Source organism: Pongo pygmaeus, chromosome 11 (genome assembly GCF_028885625.2).
Source record: "Pongo pygmaeus isolate AG05252 chromosome 11, NHGRI_mPonPyg2-v2.0_pri, whole genome shotgun sequence".
Lineage (NCBI taxonomy): Eukaryota > Metazoa > Chordata > Mammalia > Primates > Hominidae > Pongo > Pongo pygmaeus.
This window is the reverse complement of record NC_072384.2, coordinates 103,367,437-103,390,244: the sequence shown is the minus strand read 5'-3', so window position 1 is coordinate 103,390,244 and position 22,808 is coordinate 103,367,437. Positions and strand designations below refer to the sequence as shown.

The window sequence follows — 22,808 nt, the reverse complement described above, 5'->3', positions numbered from 1 at the left end:
GGTGGCGGGTGCCTATAATCCCAGCTACTTGGGTGGCTGAGGCAGGAGAATCACCTGAACCCAGGAGGTGGAGGTTCAGTGAGCAGAGACCGCGCCACTGCACTCTAGCCTGGGAGACAGAGCAAGACCGTCTCAAAAAAAAAAAGAGTGAAAAAGGAGAAAACAAGAAAATGTTGCAATAATCTGGCAAAAAAATTAAAGCCTGAAATAAAGCAATGACAGTGGGAATAAAAAGCTGTATTTGAGAAATGTTTAAAAAATGAAATTGTCCACTTTGGTGACATAAGCAAATGTGGGAGATGAGAGATCAGGAAAAGTCGAGACTGATTTCCAAGTTTCTCCTTTGAGAAACTGGGTAGATAACAGTGCCTTTGACTTAAATTAGAAATACAAGAAAAGCAGGCCGGGCACGGTGGCTCACACCTGTAATCCCAGCATTTCTGGGGGCTAAGGCAGGCCAATCACCTGAGGTCAGGAGTTCAAGACCAACCTGGCTAATATGGTGAAACCCCGTCTCTACTAAAAATACAAAAATTAACCAGGCATGGTGGCAGGCACCTGTAATCCCAGCTATTTGGGGGGCTGAGGCAGGAGAATCGCTTGAACCCAGGAGGCAGAGGTTGCAGTGAGCTGAGATCATACCACCTCACTCCAGCCTGGGTAACTTAAGCAGCTGTAGGGATAAGATAAGAAAGGGGAGACAAAAGAGTAGGGGATGAACGTTCTATTTTAGATGTGGCAAATTTGAAAATTTTGAGAGACATTCAAGTGGAATTCCTCAAGAGAGCTGAACTAACAACAAGAAATTTGTGTATTATAGATGATATCTAAAGCCACACATCCAAAGTTGAGACATCCAAAGGATAAGCAAATTAAGAAAGGTTGGAAAAAAGAGCCTAGAACCTAACAGGGAATGCCAGCATTTTTAGAAAGGGTAATATTCCAGAAAGACTAAAGAGTGGCCACAGTGATACACAGTAAAAAAGATCAATGTAGAAAAGAAGATGAGTGTGTTGACATTTCAGAAACAAATTTTTTTTTAATGTTTCAAGAAGTCTGTTCTCCATATTTCATATTTTGGCATCAAAATTCTGTTTTGCAACAAAATATAATCATACATTGTGCAAAATTCACTTACAAACATATTAAGGTTTCTAGAAATCTGCATTAACTTCCACAGCCTCTGAACAATTGCAGAAAAGGTTAACACTGATAATGGAAAAGCTATCAAGTAGCTGGTTGCATCAAAATTTTGTTTGTATTAATGTTATAATATGATTTTGAGCTATCAAAAATATATTTATAAAAGTATCCTATTGATATTATTCAGCTTGATGCGGGATCTTACTTTTTCATTAATAGAAATACATATTTTTACATTAGGAAGTATGGGAATTATTACCAGTTTTCATCTATGAGCAACAATTTTGGAATTAATATATTTATTATTGTATGGGAGAATCAATATGCTATCAATGTTTCCATTTACAATGAGTATGTATTACTTTAATTGTAATAAAAAATGTTATTTGACCCTGAAAGGGCACCAAATCATTTATGAATTTTATTTAAATTATGCAAACATATCACATATTTGGAGAGAAGAATGGAAATAAACACCCAAAATCATCATTTGGGTCATTACGTGGTGTAAAAGTTAGGAATAACGGCCATGAAGTCAAAAAGAACTAAACTGAAACTCTCGCTCTGAAACTTCGTGCCTAATTTATAAAGTAGTCATTATGAAGACAACATATATTTTGTGACCTCAATAGAAAAGTGTCTGATACACAATTGGTACATGATAAATATTGGTTAGATAAATCATTTAATTAAAAAGCTATGTCTTGGCCAGGCGTGGTGGCTCACGCCTGTAATCCTAGCACTTTGGGAGGCTGAGGTGGGCGGATCACGAGGTCAAGAGATGGAGACCATCCTGGCCAACATGGTGAAACCCGGTCTCTACTACAAATACAAAAAATTAGCTGGGCATGGTGGCGCCCGCCTGTAGTCACAGCTACTCGGGAGGCTGAGGCAGGAGAATTGCTTGAACCCAGGAGGTGGAGGTTGCAGATTGCACCACTGCACTCCAGCCTGGCAACAGGGCGAGACTCCATCTCAAAAAAAACCTATTCCTTATACAAAAACATTATTCAGTGAATGACATACAATTTGAGTTGGAGTAATAGGTTTGCACCAAGCAATCCACATGTTTTATATAATACTCCCTATAATCAGTGGCCTGTATTTACAGGCTATGTAACTTGGAGTCTACAAACTGTGGTAGAAGACAGTGTTTCCATGAGAAACAACTGTTTTTCAAAGACTCATCTTAGTATATTCAGACATAAATAGTTAGAAGAGCTCAAAAGCAACTAATTACTTAAAGGGCCTCAAGGATATTTCTGGATGGAATGAAAATAATATACTTCATGAACTGAAATTCTTCCCATACAAAGAAATTCCAGTTTGACTACCTTTAAAGTATTTAGACAATTACAAGTGATTTAATACTAGTTTCAATTCAAGATAAAACTTGGTTATGTAATTAAATGCAAACAGAAACTAAGTACAAAAATTAGTAAAAATATGTTCAAATGTGAATCAAAACAAAAACAAAAAATAGCTCCTTAAAATCAAAGACAACAACAATAATAGAAAAATACCTTGCAGTTCTGTAGCAGTCGTATGAGATGTTCAAAGCAATTGCTGTTAAGAAAAATGGCCTGAAGAACAGGCCTATCTGTACAATCTAACATGGCTGTGATGGTATCTAGGAAAATAAAAAGAAAATCATCCATGTAAAAATGAAAATTTGGGAACATACAAACATTTACTCTAATCATTTTTCTTTTTAATTTTTAAAACAATTTTGATGTTCAGTATTTTTAAAATGACACTAACACACAAAAGCACATAAAAGCATTTTTATGCCTTTAGAAGCTATACACCAAACAATTAATGTTTGTTATGAGTGAGTGGCAGGATATAAATAACTTTTCTTTTTACTTATCTGAATTTCCTAGTTTAGCTCTAATGAAAACGTTTTACTTCTATAAGGAACTATCAGTTAATAATATTTGTATTTAACAACCTTACATGGGAACACAATAAGAAATCATAATATATTGGTGAAGGAGCTTGCAGAGCATAGAGACAGAGAGAAATAAGCAGAATGACACAAAACAACCAACACAGAGAAGGGAAGAGAAACACACACACACACACACACACACACACACACACACACACACACACACACACACACACACACACAGGCTCTGAGGAAAAAAGAAACAAAAACGGAGGCCTTCTAGAGAAAGGGCAGATTTTTGAAGTGACCTCTACAGAGATGTTATAGAGGCACATACAGAAGTGATTGTATGTGACTCTTTACCATAGGTTACTACAAATGGTGCTTTCTGAAAATTTACTTTTCCTAGAATTTCAAAGTTATAGCTAACTTTCTTTTCCACGTTGATGCTTTTAGGAGATTACACTTTCAAAACAATATAGAGACTTGACTTTGTTATTGTTAACGCAAAGAGGCTGTAACAAACACATCAATTCTATATAAATTATTTTGAAGTCAAAGTCTAAGCAGTCATATGATATCTGAATTAAACAATCAATACTTTTCATATAATGGCCTTGTATTTCAAAACAAAGTGGTAGATACAAAAATAAAAAACAGACTCAGAAAAAGTTGTCATTATGTAATACTTACTCAGCATTTTGATCTGTAGAGCAATAAATCGGTTTTCCCACTGTCTGGACCTTCTTTGATTAGGTAAAACTGAATGATCTGAATTTAGCAATTTAAAATAGTTCTCCAGAATAGTACTGGTTTCCACTTGACGCTGATCAGAGTTGCTACTGAGAAGGATATGTACCACTTCTGTAAGGCATTTCAGAGTTAGTTCTGCCTTCCTACCCACTTCTTCAGGATCTCCATCCTCCCAGGAATCACAATCTGCCAAAACTCGCATAAGAACTTCCATAGTGGCTGGAGAAATTGCTTGCAAAGCATTCCTCTGAAACATTAGAGACAATAAAAATGAAACCTAAACCTAATGAAGAGTTCTGTATGTTTGCAACAATGAGAATTTAATACATCTGCAGGCAACCTTTTCTTTTAATAAACACATAAAAATTCGTAACAGATACTCTGATAGACACTGCTAGTGGTTCATACATATTAAATCTTCCCTTCCTCTCAGAAAACTCACTTTACACTCTCTCTTGTGGCTAAGGGTAGCCATGTGACATAGTTCTGGTCAAGGATCTATGGTAGTAGACTATGAAGAGGGTATCATTTTATAAACAAAAAGGAAGGACCCTTTGCCCTTGGGCCTTTCACCTTTTCCTGCCTAGAATGTAAACATAATGCTTGCAGCCACCTTTATATCATGAAGAGATAAGTCCATGATTAAAGTAGCAGGCTACAGAAAGAATAGGAATATTGAAGGACCTCAGTCCTTGATGTTCTTATTGAGTTGCTGCACCAGCTCAAAACTGCCTAAACCTGGATTTCTTAGGCAAAATGAAACAAATAAAAAACAACCTCAAATCGATTAAGTCTCTCTAAGGTTTTCAGGTTGGTTACAGAAAATCCATCACAACTGATTTAAACATGTAAGATGACTGGTTTGGTTTTGATTCTACAAACATATTTCTGAAATTCCATCTACTAAGTAATTAGTAGCTATATGTCAAGGTGACCAGAAAAACACAGAAATAAACAATATGTATTGCCCTAAATTGTCAAATTACAACATAATGAAACAGAACACAGTCATGCAAAATTATCCGAATTAGCACTTAAGCCATTAGGACTGTTTTCATCAATAATTATCAATATAATACATAATATCAACAACAATAATTACTACTATGGAAGAAACTGCTAATGGCCTACTCAACATTCAATTTCCTTCACCTTCCTTATTCAGAGAAACTGATGTTTTCCTGGACACATGGCCACCCAGAATAAATTCACATTTCCTAGCCTCCCCTGCTGCTAAGGAGGCCAAGGAAGCAAGTTTTGTCACATTTTTTACGTGGACATATTTTCCTTCTCTATAGTCATATGACCAAGTTTGGCCAATGAGATCAAAAACAGGGAGTGTCAGCTTTTCAGGACCTCTTTATTTTGTTTTTTATTTTTTCAGACAAGGTCTTCCTCTGTCACCCACGTTGAAATGCAGTAACATGATCATGGCTCACTGCAGCCTCAACTATTCAGGCTCAAGTGATCCTCCTGCCTTGGCCTCCTGAGTAGCTGGGACCACAGGTGTGCACCATCATACCTGACTAATTTTAAAAAACTTTTTTTGTAGAGACAGGGTCTCCCTGTGTTGCCCAGGCTCGTCTTGAACTCTGGGGCTCAGAGATCTTGCCAGCTCGGTCTCCCAAAGTTCTGGGATTATAGGCGTAAGCCACCATGCCCAGACTCAGTATCTCTTTAAAAGATACTTGACGCATGCCATTTGTATCCTTCTTCCTTACCCCCTCTATCTTAGAGCCCCAAATGTGAACATAATGGCCAGAACTCTAGAAGCTGTCTTGCAGCATGAAACAGAATAGTAAGCATGACAGATTGACATTCAAAAGAAAACTGAATCCCTGAAGATCCCAGAGTCACCAGATTAACTCTGAATTATTTATTACTTTGTTTTTAATTAGAAAAGTAACTTAAGCTGTTTTAATTTTATTAACTGCTACATAAAGCAAATCATAGATCTAACTGATAAAACTTTTATTTACTTAGTTTTTAAAAGTACAAGTACTTTGTTAAGTGCTGTACATATATTATGTCATTTAGTCCTTACAAATATCCCATAAATGTTACTATTTCCATATTATAAATTAATAAACTAAAACATATGTAAATAGTTTATCCAAGGTCACACAACTAGTTACAGATGGACACTCAAACCTAGGTCAGTCTGGCTACAAAATCTTTGTTTTTAACATAACACAAAACAGGACAGGTTTCAAATATGCCAATGGGAAGCCCAGATATGATGCTTTGGGAAAGGAAACCAGTAATTAGACTTTGATTTTTCTGATCTTTATGACATGACCATTCTTTAGCCTTTATATATTCAATTCATCTGAACACCCTTGTACTAATGCCATATTCAACAAACAACTTTCCAACTTTGATATAAATCCCACTATAGCTATGCCTGGATCACAAGGATTTTCAGTACATAAAATAATAAATTGGACTTCCAGTATCTACTTGATTTTAGTGTTAGGTTTCATTATGGAGGTCTCCTGGGGTTTGACTACCCCTAGGCACTAACAAGAACAAGTCTCTGTGTTTTCGAAAAGAGAAGGGGATCCAATCAGCTTGTACATTAGTCATAACAATGCCACTTCCATTTTCATTCCTGTATACTTATTCATTTTTTCACTGTAGTAGAGAAATGATAGAAATGGGGAGATAATGATCCAAAAGAAGGAAATCAGCTAATACTGGAATGTGATTAAGCAAACTTACACTGAAAAATGAGATTCTGGTCACCACCCCTCTCACTACAAGGAGACTCTTTTCTTCTACTAGGCTAAGAGGAGAAGGTCACACAGACCACCTGGAAACCTAACTAGGGACTGTGGCTAGGTGCCAAAAAAAGGACAGGACAAATAAAACAAAAGAAATGGAAATTTCACTAGTGCTCTGGAGGCTAACAAGGTGCAAGAGTAAAAAGGAATAAAAATATATTGTTTAAAAAGGCCATTGAGCATAAGGGCCATGCAATGAAAAAAAACATACAGAGAGAAAACAAAACAGAGCAAAAACAAGGAGGAAAGGGGAATTGCATTAATACCAACAGATAAGAAACTTTTTTTTTGAGATGAAGTCTCGCTCTGTTGCCCAGGCTGGAGTGCAGTGGTGCAATCTCGGCTCACTGCAAGCTCCGCCTCCCGGGTTCACGCCATTCTCCTGCCTCAGCCTCCAGAGTAGCAGGGATTACAGGCGCCCACCACCATGTCCAGCTAATTTTTTTTTTTGTATTTTTAGTACAGACAGGGTTTCACCATGTTAGCCAGGATGGTCTCGATTTCCTGACCTCATGATCCACCCACCTCGGCCTCCCAAAGTGCTGGGATTACAGGGGTGAGCCACCACGCCTGTCCAGGAAACTCTTAAACTCAGAATGGTATTTACAAAATTAATACTCAATAAAATATATCTCAATTGGACATATTAAATAAAAAGAAATCTCCCAAATACATAAAGTCAACTGTTTACGAAGTTCACTTGAGAAATGAAAATTACACTCTCTTAAATCTCCAAACAGAATAAGAAATGATAAATAAATTATCAAACAAGTAGCAGTTGCTTACTGCTAGAAGATTAAAAGTTCCCTACAGCTATAAGTTAAAAAGCCTTATAAAAGGGTCTTGAACTCAAATAAATATCTAAGCATTAAACTTCATGATGCTGTCCTGAATGTAGACAAGGATTTCCTCCTAAATGCCAAAAATAATAAGGTAATATGCCTAGTGTATTATTGGTATAATTTTGTATCTTTAAATAAAATTTACTTAAGGTTTTAAAAATACAGGTTTCTAAGTTTTTTAAATTATAATTTAAATATGTAATTTGGTACAACAATATTAAGAACATAGTACACTGATGCTAGTAAGAGAATGTTTAATGTGAAAGAAAAAACTGATAGTTAAAAAAGACAAGATAAAAACTTTCGACCTTAGAGAAAGAAACAGAGGGATAGAGGGAGGGAATTATAGAGATTTATAAACTTGGATGGAAAAAACCAGATATCTTAATTTCTACTAATCTATAACTAAAATTTAGTATTTCCTTCAAGTTTAAATGTAAGCAACAAAACAACAGTAGTATAAATAATACTTGTGATTTTGTTGGCTAGGCACAGTGACTCACACCTGTAATCCCAGCACTTTGGGAGTCTGAAGTGGGCAGGTTGCTTGAGCCAGGAATTGCTCAACCTGGGCAACATGGCAAAAGAGTGTCTTTACAAAAATACAAAAATTAGCTGAGTGTGGTGGTGTGCACCTGTAGTCCCAGCTCCTTAGGAGGCTGAAGTGGGAGAACTGACTGAGCCAGGAGGCCAAGGCTGCAGTGAGCCATGATAGAGCCACTGCACTCCACTCTGGGCAGCAGAACAAAACCCTGTCTCAAATCAACAACAACAAATAAAACAAAACAAGCTTGTGATTTTGTCATCAGTAAAAATCATATGCATTTTCATTTATTACAGCTGTTACAGTCTCTCAAAATATCATTTATGCTAATTTCTTCTTGGAAGTTACATTAGTTTCTAGACTTGCTGTTATAGCTTTTTACATTTAATGTATTATAAAGAAGCACATATTACTATGTCACAGATTTGTTTTATTAATATTTTAGTAACTGCATTTCAGTATAATTGGTTTCCTTTATTTCAGGCATTTAAAACATTCTGACAAAGGGCTTTATCAGATTGCCAAAGGGATGTGTGGTATAAAAAGTACAACAAGTGTTAGGAACCTCTGATCTAAACTGTGTGATTTAAGAAAACATGTTTATACATGTACTTTCTGAACTATAATCCTTTTGTCAACTAGAATTTATATTGAAAGTTTATGACAGTGGTAGGGCATGGGGGACTCACGCCCGTAATTCCAGTACTTGGGGAGGCTGAGGTGGGCAGATCGCTTGAGCCCAGCAGTTCGACCCGCCTGGGCAATATGGCAAAATCTCGTGTTTGCTAAAAATACAAAAATTAACTGGGCATGGTGGTGTGTGCCTGTAGTCCCAGCTACTTGGGAGGCTGAAGTGGGAGGATCGCTTGAACCTGGGAGGCAGAGGTTGCAGTGAGCCAATAGTCGCACTTCTGCACTCCAGCCTGGGAAACACAGTGAGACCCCATTTCAAAAAACAAAAACAGAAAAGTTTATGACAGCACTTAGATGCTTACCTTAAAAAAATACTAGAAATTCTTTTTTGTAAATTTTAAAACACTAGTTGGATTTGTTGAAAAAAAAATATAAACTTACAAAAATACATTTAGTATTATAAGTACACAGAAGAGTGAATAAATTCATGTCTTTAGAAATCAAACTACTAGACTTTGATTTCATCAAGTGGACTGATGAGGTTGACTTCCTCTATCATCTGAAATAAAAACTAGTGCTTGAAAGCTAACATAAATAAGAACTTACAATACCAAAAATTGTTAAATTTGTTTATTTATTCAGTAATTTTATTGTCAGTGCTAAATATTACTTAGGTTTTTGGAAAATAAAAGAAGTAGATTAGTTACAATATAAGTTCAATATATGTATGGTGAATGAAATTATAAAAAGACAAAGAACATACTAAATAATCCATGGAAAGCTTTTTGCACTATTATAATTTTATTTATTAAATTTCAACACTTTCCTTACCTGCCCACCGGCTACAATGGCTCCAAAGAGATGCAATAAGCAACATTTAAGACTTTCCTTGAGATGTTCACTTTCCTGAAAACATTCTGTAAATAATAAATAAATAAATAAATAAATAAATAAATCTGTCTTTCACAGTATGATTTATCTCTAAGGAATGTCTGATGCAAACAAGAAGAACTATTTGTGAAAAGGCTGATCTGTGTTAAAAGCCAAGGTTGATATGCATTTTGTCTTAGGAAAAGAAAAGAGAAGCCATCTACCAGATAGCGTTTTAGGTATTTACGTCATCTCACTTAGTTCTCATAATTCTCCATATAAGGATGATATTTGGCCCCCATTTATAAATGAGGAAAAGGAAAGTCAGAAGTTAATATCTTGCCTGAAGTCACATGGCTACTGACAGGGCTAGAAACTAACCCAAACCTGGCATAAAATTAGACGTCTCTCTCTTTTTTTTTTTTTCCTTTGAGATGGAGTCTCGCTGTATCACCCAGGCTGGAGTGCAGTGGTGTGATCTCAGCACACTGCAATCTCCACCTCCCAGGTTCAAGCGATTCTCCTGCCTCAGCCTCTGGAGTAGCTGGGATTACAGGCGCCTGCCACCACGCCCAGCTAATTTTTGTATTTTTAGTAGAGACCTCAGGTGATCCATCTGCCTCAGCCTCCCAAAGTGCTGGGATTACAGGTATGACCAACCGCACCCGGCCCCTTGTCAGGTCTTTATGCTGCTTTTTGTCATATGCCATGTATAGCCTTTAAAAAAATAATAATAATTTATAATTTTAAAAGAAAGGTTACTATTGGTACCAGAATTTTAGAATATTAGCCCTGGAGTGGACCCAGAAAATCTTTTTGTCCAACTCTTTCATTTTCTAGTTGACTAGTGATGGTCAATTTTTACTAACGAGAGGTGTAATAGTCTTAATAAAGAGACATCTAGGCTGGGCCCAGTGGCTCACGCCTGTAATCCCAGCACTTTGGGAGGCTGAGGCAGGCGGATCACCTGAGGTCAGGAGTTCGAGATGAGCCTGGCCAACATGGTGAAATCCCGTCTCTACTAAAAATGCAAAAATTAGCCAGGTGTGGTGGCGGGCACCTGTAATCCCAGCTACTCGGGAGGCTGAGGCAGGAGAATCTCTTGAACCCAGGAGGCAGAGGTTGCAGTGAGCTGAGATCATGCCACTGCACTCCAGCCTGGGTGACAGAGCAACACTTCATCTCAAAAAAAAAAAAAAAAAAAAAAAAAATACATAGTACATATATGTACTCCTGCATCATACTTTTTTGCTTTTTAACTTAATGCATTCTGGACATTACTACATCTTTCTACTTTTTTTTTTTTTTTTGAGACAGGGTCTTACTTTATTGCCTAGGCTGGAGGGCAATCACAGCTCACTGCAGCCTTGGCTGCCTGGGCTCACGTGATTCTCCCACCTCGGCCTCCCAGGTAGTTGGGACTACAGGCACACGCTACCATGACCACCTAATTTTTTGTATTTTTTTGTAGAGACAGGGTTTTGCAATGTTGTCCAGGCTGGTCTCAAACTCCTGGGCTCAGGTGATCTGCCCACCTCAGCCTCCCAAAGTGCTGGAATTACAAGGGTGAGCCACTGCGTCAAGCCTGGTCATTACTACATCTTAACAGATACACCTGCCTAATTCATTTTTTGTAATGACTAGAGGGCATATACCACTACAGTGTGTTACCTTCACTTATCCAGTTCTCTACTGATAAACTGCTATGCTTTTCCCCTTTCTTTTGATGTTGTTATGAATACCCTTTTGCATATGTCATTACACACTGGGACAAGACTGTAACACTAAAATTATTTCCAATAACAAATGTTACCAAAAAGAAACAGCTTTGAGGTAACCTGGATAGAAACTTATAATTAAAAAATTAAGAAGTTCCAGCTATATCAGAATAACTGGTACTACACATGGCTTTCAGCTATAAACAACTAGAAAACTGGAGAAAATCAGTTCCAGAAACTGGGTCACAGAACTGTGATACAGACAAGAAGGAAAACAAAGTAAGCACAAGGATTACACCACAGATTTGTGTTTGGAGATACTTTCTGAACTGCTACATGGAAAGGAAGAACCCTAAAAGAACACAGCCACTTGCTGAGGTGAGGAGACAGAAATCAAAGTTCAGAGAGGCCCAGGCAACTGGAATTTGTAAAGCAGAGTACTGGAGTGGAGGAAGCTATACAGAGGAAGTGCTCCAGAAATATGCACAGGGCTCATTTTGTGTCTCAGTATCTATCCTCACACAATAGTGTGATATCCCACAAGATCGGCAAAAAACTACAAAGAAACTGTAAGCTGAGTAATTCTCTGATTTTACACAGAGCTAGAAGATGACAGAGTTCCATTCAGCCACAGTGGACACACAGAAAGATAATACATAAAAAGGACATAAAAACATATACCATGCAAACTCTCATCATAAGATTGCTGGGTGGCTATATTAGTATCTGACAAAGTAGGCAAGAAATATAATCAAGGCAAGGAATGTTATTCATGATGAAAAGCGGAACTCAATAAATTTAAATAAGAAAATACAACTCAATGAGTTTAAGTTTATTGAAGTCATAAAGAGTATTTTCTCTTGCCATAATGGAAATATATTAGAAAGTAATGAAAAAAAGATTATCTGGAGACCCTTTTCATGAAGATGGCATTAAAATGAAGGTGGTCCCTGCCCCTCCCAAAGCCAAAGCCAAAGCCAAGTCTATGAAGGCCAAGAAGGCAGGGCTAAAAGGCAACCACCCCACCCCCCACACACATACGATCTGCACATCACCACCTTCTGGTGTCCTAAGACACTATGGTTCCAAAGGCAGCCCAAACATCCTCAGAGGAACACTCAGAGAAGATACAAACTTGACTACTATGCCAGCACCAAAATCCCTTTAAGCCACTAAGTCAGCCATGAAAAAGATGACAGCAAAACACTTGTGTTCACTGTAGATATCAAGCCCAACAACAGATCAGACAGGCCATGAAGAAGCTCTATTGACAATGATGTGGCCAGGTCTACACCCCAATCAGGCCTGCTGGAGAGAAGGCATATGTTAGACTGCCTCCTGACTATGATGCTTTCAATATTGCCTGCAAAACCGGAATCATCTAAACTGAGTCCAGCAGGTTAATTCCAAATATACACTTTTCTCACCATAAAGAAAAAAAGGGCTGGGGGTGGAGGCTCATGCCTGTAATCCTAGCACTTTGGGAGGCTGAGGCGGGTGGCTCACTTGAGGCCAGGAGTTCGAGACCAGCCTGGCCAACGTGGTGAAACCCCATATTTACTAAAAATACAAAAATGAGCTGGGTGTGATGGCAGGCACCTGTAATCCTAGCTACTCGAGAGGCTGAGACATGAGAATCGCTTGAACCCGGGAGGCGGAGGCTGCCGTGAGCCAAGATCGTGCCACTGCACCACTCCAGCCTGGGTAACAGAGTAAGACCCCATGTCAAAAAAAAAAAAAAAAAAAGAAAGAAAAAAAGATCTGGAACCTCCCCCAACATTTGCAGATTAAACAATACATTCCTTTTCATTTTATTAATGTAATCTTTTTTAATTGACAAATACAAATTGCATATATTTATGGTGAACAACATGGTATTTTGAAATATGTATACACTGTGGCTAAATCAAACTAATTAACATATACATTACTTCACATACTTAACTTTTTTGTGGTGACCTCTCTTTTAGCTACTCTCTTAGCCATTTTCAAGTATGCAATGCATTGTTACTAACTACAGACACAATGTTATGTAGTAGCTCTCTTGAATTCATTCCTCCTAACCGAAATTTTGTATGCTTTGACCAACATTTCCCCAATTTGAAAATATTTTAAACCAAATAAGAAAACTTCGTTTTAATTTAACAAAATTAAAACAAACATATCAAATCTGTGGGGCACAACTAAAGTAATGATTCATGTTCATTCTAGAAAAGAAGGTCTAAATAAAGATCTAATCAAAGATTGACCTTTCACTCTAAGAAGCTAGAAAAAGAAGAGCAATTAAGAGCAAGTTAATATTAAAGATAATAGAAAAAATAATGAAAAAAGAAACGAATAAACAATAGAGGAAAATCAATGAAATCAAAAGCTAGTTCACTGGAAAGATCAATATAATTTTTTAAGAGACAGGGTCTCATTATGTTGCCCAAGCTGGAATGCAGTGGCTATTCATAGGCACAATCATAGTGCACTACAGCCCCGAACCCCTGGGCTAAGGTGATCCTCCTGCCTCAGCCTCCTAAGTAGCCGGGACTACAGGCATGTGCCAGGATCAATATAATTTAAAAACCTCTAGCTAGACCAATCAAGAAAAAAGAAGAGAGAAAAATGTAAATTATCAATGTCAGGAATGAAAGAAGAGACATCAATTTAGATTCCACAGATTTAAGAAGGATACATGAAGAAATACTATGAACAACTTTATGCCAATAAATTCAACACAATTTATGTGATGAAAAACACAAATTCCTTGAAAGGCATGAATTATAAAGACTAACACAAGAAGAAATAGAAAATCTGAGTAGCCCTTTACCTAGTAAATACATTTACTCCATAATGTAAAACCTTTTCACACTGGGCACAACACACATGCCTATAGTCCCAGCTACTCAGGAGGCTGAGGTGGTAAAATCACTTGAGCCCAGGAATTCAAGACGAGCCTGAGCTTGTCTTGAATATACCTGAGCAATATAGCAAGATTCTGTCTCAATGAAAAACAAAACAAAACCGTTCCACAAGGTAATCCCCAGGTCCAGATCTGCTGGTGAACGTTAAGAAAATCATAATAGCATTCTCAAACCAACTCTCACAGAAAATAGAGGAAAAGAGAACCCTGCCTAACTCATTTAATATGACCAGTATTGTTGTTTGAGCCACCAAATCAATAGTATTTTGTTATACCAGCCCAAGCAGACTAAGACAGATTTTGTTACAAAGAAAGAGTGCTACTACAACAAAGACCTAAGAATACAGAAGCAGCTTTAGAACTGGGTAATGGGTAGAGGCTGGAAGAGTTTTGAGGTGCATGCTGGAAATAGGGACCTTCAGGGCAATTCTGGTGAGCTCTCAAACATAAATAAGGAGCATGTTACTGAAAACTAGTGGAAAGGTGATCCTTATTATAAAGTGGCAAAGAACTTGGCTGAACTGTGTTCTAGTGTTTTGTGGAAGGTAGAACGTGCAGCAAGCAATGAAACTGGATATTTAGCTAAGGCGATTTCTAAGCAAGTGTTGAAGGAGCAGCTTAATTTCTCCTTCTGACTGCTTATAGTTAAAATGTGAGAAGACAGAAATAAACTAAAGAAGAAACTGTTAAGCACAAAAGAACCAGAAGCTGAAGATTTAGAAAATTCTCAGCCTATCCAAATTATAAAAAACAAACAAACAAGAAAGCTTGTTCTAAAGAAAATACTGAGGGTGTGACTGATAAACAGACCATGGGTATAACTAGTGGACTTAATTAGCCAGCTCAGTGAGGCCAGGAATGGATATGGGATTATACCAGAAAAGACACTACCATTTTGAACTAAAGGGGACAGAGAAAGTGGGAAGGAATGAAGGTAGACTGCTGGACTTCTTCGATTCTATAGATCAGACCATAAAGCTATTCAGTTTGAATGTGTGATAAGAAAAACTCTGAAAGCAATTCAGAGATTATGAGGGCTGCCATTCCCACCAAAGATCCAGGAGGCAAGGCTGTTTCCTCTTCCTTGGTTTCAAAGGGTAGGACCACAGGTCAGGTTTCAGTGCGCCAGGATGACCTACCTAGTGCCTCAATGGTGGAGCTGCCCTCACAGAGAGCATTATGGGTGGGGCCCTTGTAGAGACCTGGGGATGGGGGTGACACTGGCAACCCAGTGCGCATGAAGTACAGAGTATCAACCAAAGAGGGCTATTATCAAGCTTTAATGCCTAATAGAATTTACCTTACTAGGTTTTAGGCTTACCTGAGACCTGTCACCCCTTTATTCCTTCCACTGTCTCCCTTTTGGAATGGGAATGTGTATCCTATACCTTTTCCAACATTGTATTCTGGTTACATATAAGTTATTTGTTTTCACAGGTTTATAGTTGGAAAGGGATTTTGAGTCAGGATGAATTGTAACTTCAGTCTCACCAGTATCAGATTTAGATATTTAGATAAGATTTTGAACTTTAGACTTAGACAGTTGATGTGAAAATGAGTTAAGACATTTGGGGCTGTTGGGATAAAATGGATGTATTCTGTATGTGTTAAGTACACGAATGGAGGGGGGCAAGGACAGAGTGGTATAGAGTGAACTGTGTATGCCCAAAATTAATATGTGGAAGCCCTAACGTCTCCCCATGTGACTGTATTGCAGACAGGGCCTTTAAAGAAGTGATTAAAGTTAAACGAGGTCATAAAAGTAGAGCCTTGATCAAAGAGAACTAGTGCCCTTGTAAGAAGAGGAAGAGACAACAGTCTTTTTCCAACATGTGAGGACACAGCAAGAAGGTGACTATCTGCAAGCCACAAAGACAGATCTCATCAGAAAATAAACCCTGCTGGATTTTCCAGGCTCCAGAACTGTGAGAAATAAATTTCTGTTATTTAAGCCACACAGTCTACAGTATTTTGTTATGACAATCCAAGCAGACAAAGACAAAAACCATACAAGACATATAAAGGAAAAAATCCTAGAAACCCTTACCGTCCTTGAACAGAGACACAAAATTTTTAAACAAAAAATCAATCAAATGCAATATTACATAAAAAGGATAATATAATATAATCCTAGCACTTTGGAAGACTGAGGAAGGAGGATCACTAGAGGCCAGGAGTTCAACACCAGCCTGGAGGCAACACGGCAAGACCGTATCTACAAAAAACATTTTGTTAAATTAGCCAGCTGATATGGTTTGGATCTATGCCCCCATTGAAATCTCATGTTCAACTGTAATCCCCAGTGTTGGAGGTGGGGCCTTGTGGGAAGTGACTGGATCATAGGGGCGGATCCTTCATGCATAATTTAGCAGCATCCCTTTGGTGCTGTTCTCATGACAGAGTTTTCATGAGATCTGGTCATTTAAAAGTGTATAGCACCTCCCAGCTTTCTCACTCTTGGTCCTGCTCCTGCTTCGCCTTCTGCCTAAGTAGAAGCTCCTGAGGCTTCCCCAGAAGCAGAGGCTGTCATGCTTCCTGTATTGCCTGCAGAACCACGAGCCAATTAAACCTCTTTTCTTTATCAATTACCCCAGTCTCAGGTATTACTTTATGGCAGTGTGGGAACGAACCAATACACTGCTTATGATGGTGCATTCCTGTAGTCCCAGCTACTCAGGAGGCTGAGGCAAGAAAATCACTTGAGCCCAGGAGTTTAAGGCTACAGTAAGCTATGATTATACCATAGCACTCCAGACTGGACAACAGAGCAACACCCTGTTTCTCAAAAAAAAAAAAAAAGAGAGAGAGAGAGACAAATACAAGTTAATTATATAATCACAACCAAAGGTAGTTTAGGCCAGAAATATGATGTTAGTTTAATATTTGAAAATCAATCTATGTATTTTGCCAATTAACAAGCACCTCAAATAGATGTAGTAAAAGTACATTTAAAAAAAGTCAATGTCCCTTCAGTAATAAAAACTATTAGCAAAGTAGGGTTAAAATAAGACTTCCTCTACTTAATAAAGGGCATCTATTTTTAAAAACATATAGCTAATATCATATTTAATAGTGAAAGACTGAATTTTTTCCCTTTTACATGTGGGAACAAGGATATAAAAATCAATATACAAAAACAAATTATATTTCTATATACTAGTTTTAAAAATGAAAAATACAATTTGAAACAAATCAGGCTGGGCATGGTGGCTCTCACCTATAATCTCAATACTTGGAGAGGCTGAAGTGGGAGGATCACTTGAGGCCAGGAGTCTGAGACCAGCCTAGGCAACACAGTGAGACTTTGTCTCCATAAAAAATTTTTTTATATTAGCCAGGCATGGTGGCACATGCCTGTAGTCCTAGGTATTTGGGAGGTTGAGGTGAGAGGACCACCTGAGCTCACAAGTTGGAGGTTATATAGTGAGCTATGATTGCACTACTGCATTCCAGCCTGAGCAACAGAATGAGACCGCATCTCTCTCCAAAAATGAATAAGATAAATCATTTACAAGCATACAAAATATACAATATTTTGGGATAAATTAACAAAACATGCGCACAACCTATATATACAAGAGACAAAGGCTTTTATGGGATACTTTACTTCTAAGCCAAGTGGCTCCCTGACACACCAATTTGATTTTATAACCTCACTTGGAGGACCAAAGAATAGCCCTTGGATGGCTGTGAGGACTCCTGATGAATAGAAACACCTTATACTGTTCTACTGGCAGGCTGGGTTTCCTGTCCTATATCCTCTAAGTGAGGTCAGTTTCCAGAGATGGTCTACTATGGAGCTTCATTACCTAGCTAAAGCCAGTATCACTACTGGTGGTCAAGCAGAGTCAGCACTGCAGTCATCTTCAGCAAGCAATCAAAGGACTATTTCTGTGTTCTTTCATTTCACAGGGAAAAGAAAGAACTGAAGCAAATATGGCAAAATGTTAAGTGACAAATTTGAAAGGGAAATACATACTCAAGGAACACACAGTGTTCCTTTTATAGTCTGCAAATTATTCTATATTTTTGAAAGATGGCATATATAAGTCACACATATAGGGGCTAACTCTCTCAAGTTTCCTATTTTCAATAAAAATTCTGAAGTTTTAAAATATACCACCAGTGGCCAGGCATGGTGGCTCATGCCTGTAATCCCAGCACTTTGGGAGGCTGAGGTGGGTGGTTCACCTGAGGTCAGGACTTCAAGACCAGCCTGGTCAACATGGTGAAACCCCATCTCTACTAAAAATACAAAAATTAGCCGGGTGTGGTGGCACATGCCTGTAATTCCAGCTTTTTGGGAGGCTGAGGCAGGACAATTGCTTGAACCCAGGAGGTGGAGGTTGTGGTGAGCCGAGATCGCACCACTGTACTCCAGCCTGGGCAACAAGCGTGCAACCTCATCTCAAAAAAAAGTAAATAAATAAAATATACCACCATCATTAAAATATTCAGCTATTCTAAAAAAAAATTTTTGAGAACAGCAAATTAAATAAAACCAAGTACAATAATTGCAGCCAAACACAAATCATGTACCTTACTCCAGTGACATGTTCTTACAACCATTATTTTATAAATTAACAAAGCTGAATCAAGATCAGAATCAGAGTAAGAATAAAAAGTAATCAGAGTAAGATGATAATCATAGCAAGAGAAATTAGAGGTGTTACTTACGATAAAAGAAAGGGACGAATTCCACTGTGAGAGAAGCTGGTTTATATTTCTGTCTGCTCTTTTCCACAGTACTAAGGATTCGTCTATCATTAAAAAGAAGTTAATAATAAATTACAACATGGGCAAGCAGACATGGCACAATTACAAAAACAATTATAAAACAAATTTAATATTTTACTTTTGATTTGTGTCTTGAACTATGTATCTCTAGGATTCACATAATCTTGAAAAGGAAGTCTAGCCAGTAACTGAACTGTTCATCAATTAACAGATTTATTTTTTTGAATTATGCAACATAGTAGCTAGGTTAAATCTCCAAATAACTGGAAAATGAACAATAAGCCAGGCCTTAAAATTTCCACTCTGTAAAAGAATTTGTTCCGCAGTAATGCTAAACTGACAGCTCAGACTAGTAGCATATTATTACAGTAAAGTTGAAATTTATCAGAAATCCAGGCTACTCTACCACTTTCTGAAACTTTATAATAATGGATAATGAGGCCATACATTAGCTTCTTTTATCTTGAGGATACAGATCCAGTATGGGCTGTGATTATTTTTGTTTTTAATGACAATTCCAGTAATTTTGATGGATGTTATGTTTTCTACAGGCTTTGGTAAAGCCAATACAAATTGCACGTGCTTTTAACAAGAACATTTCAATTCGATACAAAATGAATCTCTTAGATGGGCATAGTGGTGTGGAGACTGGAGAATAAAGAGTAGTGTTATGATGATACTTCCAACTAGTAGATGGTAAATTTTTTAAAATCACAGATATTTTCTCATTCCCTAAAAAAAGCATTTAAAATTACTAGATAAAGCCAACAAAAATAGAAAATATTTAAAGGACAGCCACATAGAAATTCTGTACATCTAAATATGATGTACTGATAAAGCGCTGGTCTAAGATGCTTTCTTCTTAATGACCACAATTGAGCTATTGAAATTACTTTCCTTATAATTATTTCAAACCTAAGAAGAAATGTCAATTGATCATAGAACAAACCACACAGGATACACATAGCTGGACTCACTGAAAGCAAAATAGAGAGTTCTAAGATCCAGATCTACTATCCAAATTCATTAGAAATCATATTAGACCTCATTTGCTACTGCACTGCTTTCTAAATCTATGCCTATTTCCAGTGTGTGGAAGGCAGAACAGTGATTATACCAGCTGTATTTATTTTAATTTCAAACAAAACATGTTCGAACATTAATAGATCTTCCTATTTAATTAAGACCATTATCAAAGATTTTCATGTCTTTGTAACAATACAAAATTCACTGGAGTTTCAAATAAAAAATTCAATCATGTGGTAGAAAAATTAATTTTAAAAGGATAAAATTTAATTTAGCTTTCAGTTAGGTTTTTCTATGAGATTATTTCCAGTTTGTGCATTCATTATAAATTATGGTATTAACTAATAGATTGCTTATATCCTATCCAAACAACCTATGCTACAAACAATAAACATCCTCACCTGATTAACATAATAAAAATGTACTTCTACAATTTGTGATCAATGACTCATTCTAAAGTTCCTGTATTAGATGTAACATATGAACATAATTTCCAATATATTTGTGGTAAGAATTTAATATGCTAACATAAAAGCAGTGAGAACTATTACATATATTAGAACACAAAAATTAAAGCACAAGTAGTTTGTACTGCATGTTTTCAATAAGTTAGTAGAGCTAAAAATGAACTTTAGTCTTATACCATTTGTAGAATATAGCATAGTTAATTGCTCCATTATTACTTGATATTTGGGCCAAGCATCTAGCATTTAGCAGATGCTAATACATATCAACCAATTTCTGAGAGGGCTGTAAAACACTTATTTGCATCTCAGTTTTCTAAGTTTATGTTCTTGGTTGATTTAACCAGGCTTCTTTTTTTTTTCTGAGACAGAGTCTTGCTCTGTCACCCAGGCTGGAGTACAAGTGGCGCAATCTCGGCTCACTGCAAGCTCCGCCTCCCGGGCTCACACCATTCTCCTGCCTCAGCCTCCTGAGTAGCTGGGACTACAGGTACCCGCCACCACGCCTGGCTAATTTTTTGTATTTTTAGTAGAGATGGGGTTTCACTGTGTTAGCCAGGATGGTCTCAATCTCCTGACCTTGTGATCCACCCGCCTCGGCCTCCCAAAGTGCTGGGATTACAGGCGTGAGCCACCGCGCCCGGCCACCATGCTTCTTTTTTGTACTCACGTCATACCTAGGACATAATCATTATTCTTAATCTTATTTGGAAAAAGTTCAAGTTCTGGCAAAACATGCAACAATAAGAATAGATCAAAGAACATCAAACAGAGTTTACCCAAGTTCACTGTTAACACTTTATCCCGAATTTTTTTTTTCTTTTAGAGACAGTGTCTTGCTCTATTGTCCAGACTGGAGTGAAGTGGTGCCATCCCAGTTCACTGCAACCTCTAACTCCTGGGCTCAAGCGATCTTCCCGCCTCAGCCTCCTGCAAAGCTAGGATCATAGGTGCAAGCCACCATACCCAGTTAATTTTTTTTGTTTTTTGTGAAGATGGAGTCCTGCTATGTTGCCCAGCTTGGCCTCAAACTCCTGGGTTTAAGTGATCCTCCTACCTCAGCCTCCCAAAGTGTTAGGATTACAGGCATGAGCCACTGTGTGGGGCCCCATTATATATAGGAAATTACATATATCATGGTCCTTCCTCTCTTAATATTTTAGTGAATATTTACTAATAGGGATATAGTCTTATATAACACCACAGTATAGTTATAAACTTCAATAAATTTAACACTGATACAATACTTCTATGTAATCTACCTACCATATTCCGGTTTTGTCAGTTCACCCACTAACATCCTTTGTGGCATTTCCCTCTTCCAATACAGCTTCCAGGCCAGGGTCAGGTATTGCATTTAGTGTCTCTTTAGCCTCTTTTAATCTGAAACATTTCCATAACCCCACTTTGTGATATTTTTAAAGAAAGTTGTCCTCCAGCCCTCCTTTTTTTAAAAATTAGAACATTCTTCACTTGGGATTTGCTTGTTTTCTCACAATTAGATTCAGACTATGCATGCTTGGCTGGAATAACACATAAGCAATGATGTGTCCTTCTTAGGGTTATTACATGTGGAGCACATGATACCCATCTACTTCTTACTGATGATCACTTAATATTGATCATCCAACCAACTGGATTATTTGGCCCAGTACTGTCCAAAATAATTACTGATTTTTCAATTACAAGTAATAAGTAATCGTGGGGAGACATTTTAAAATCATACACATGGCTGGGCGCAGTGGCTCACACCTGTAATCCTAGCACTTTGGGAGGCTGAGGCAGGTCAATTGACTAAGGTCAGGAGTTCAAGATCAGTCTGGCCAACATGGTGAAACCCTGTCTTGACTAAAAATAAAAAATTAGCCAGGTATGGTGGTGCACGCCTGTAAACCCAGCTACTTGGGAGGCTGAGGCAGGAGAATTGTTTGAACCCGGGAGGCGGAGGTTGCAGTGAGCCAAGATCACGGTACTGTACTCCAGCCTGGGCAACAGAGCAAGACTCCATCCCCCCCCCAAAAAACAAACAAACAAACAAACAAAACCATACACACATCATGCTCCCAACCAAAACTTCCCCCTAGGTTTAACATCCATGAATGATTCTTGCCTGATCCAATCTTATGATGATGTGTGCAAAATGTGTTTTTTTCCCCAACTCCAGCATCTCCTCTATATTTACTAATTCGCACTTGGAATTTTACTGTAAGCAACACCCTTCACTTCTCCCTTATCTATCACTGGTATGAACTCATAAATTTTCTTTCTGAATGGTTAAATAATTCATTACTGTAATTATTTTGTGCATATATTGTCCCAGGTTTGACAAGTAGGAGGCACAGGGCATACCTTAACATAATTAAATTATTTTTCTCTGTGGCAAGGCAAGGAATCCTACTAAACTTGCACTAGTCACAAAGTAGGAACTCAATAAGTATATTTTTGAATCAACGTTTAAATGAATGAACAAGGAAGATTTTTCTTTCTCTTTCTTTT

The 22,808-nt window shown here is 37.6% G+C and overlaps 1 protein-coding gene across 7 annotated transcripts in view; it reads right to left on the bottom strand.

Moving 5' to 3' along the window:
• The window catches only part of NBEAL1 (neurobeachin like 1), a 206,445-nt gene that overhangs the window by 134,109 nt on the left and 49,528 nt on the right, over positions 1-22,808 (bottom strand). For 6 of the 7 annotated variants that reach the window (XM_063648349.1, XM_054479175.2, XM_054479177.2 and 3 more), the window contains 4 exons: positions 18,763-18,845; positions 9,421-9,506; positions 3,728-4,034; positions 2,667-2,773 (listed from right to left, as the gene is read on the bottom strand). In XM_063648349.1, coding sequence (XP_063504419.1) covers positions 2,667-2,773; positions 3,728-4,034; positions 9,421-9,506; positions 18,763-18,845 — 583 coding nt within the window. Of the gene's footprint in view, positions 1-2,666; positions 2,774-3,727; positions 4,035-9,420; positions 9,507-18,762; positions 18,846-21,091; positions 21,561-22,808 lie in introns of those variants that run through there. The other variant, XM_063648351.1, reaches the window with a different exon arrangement.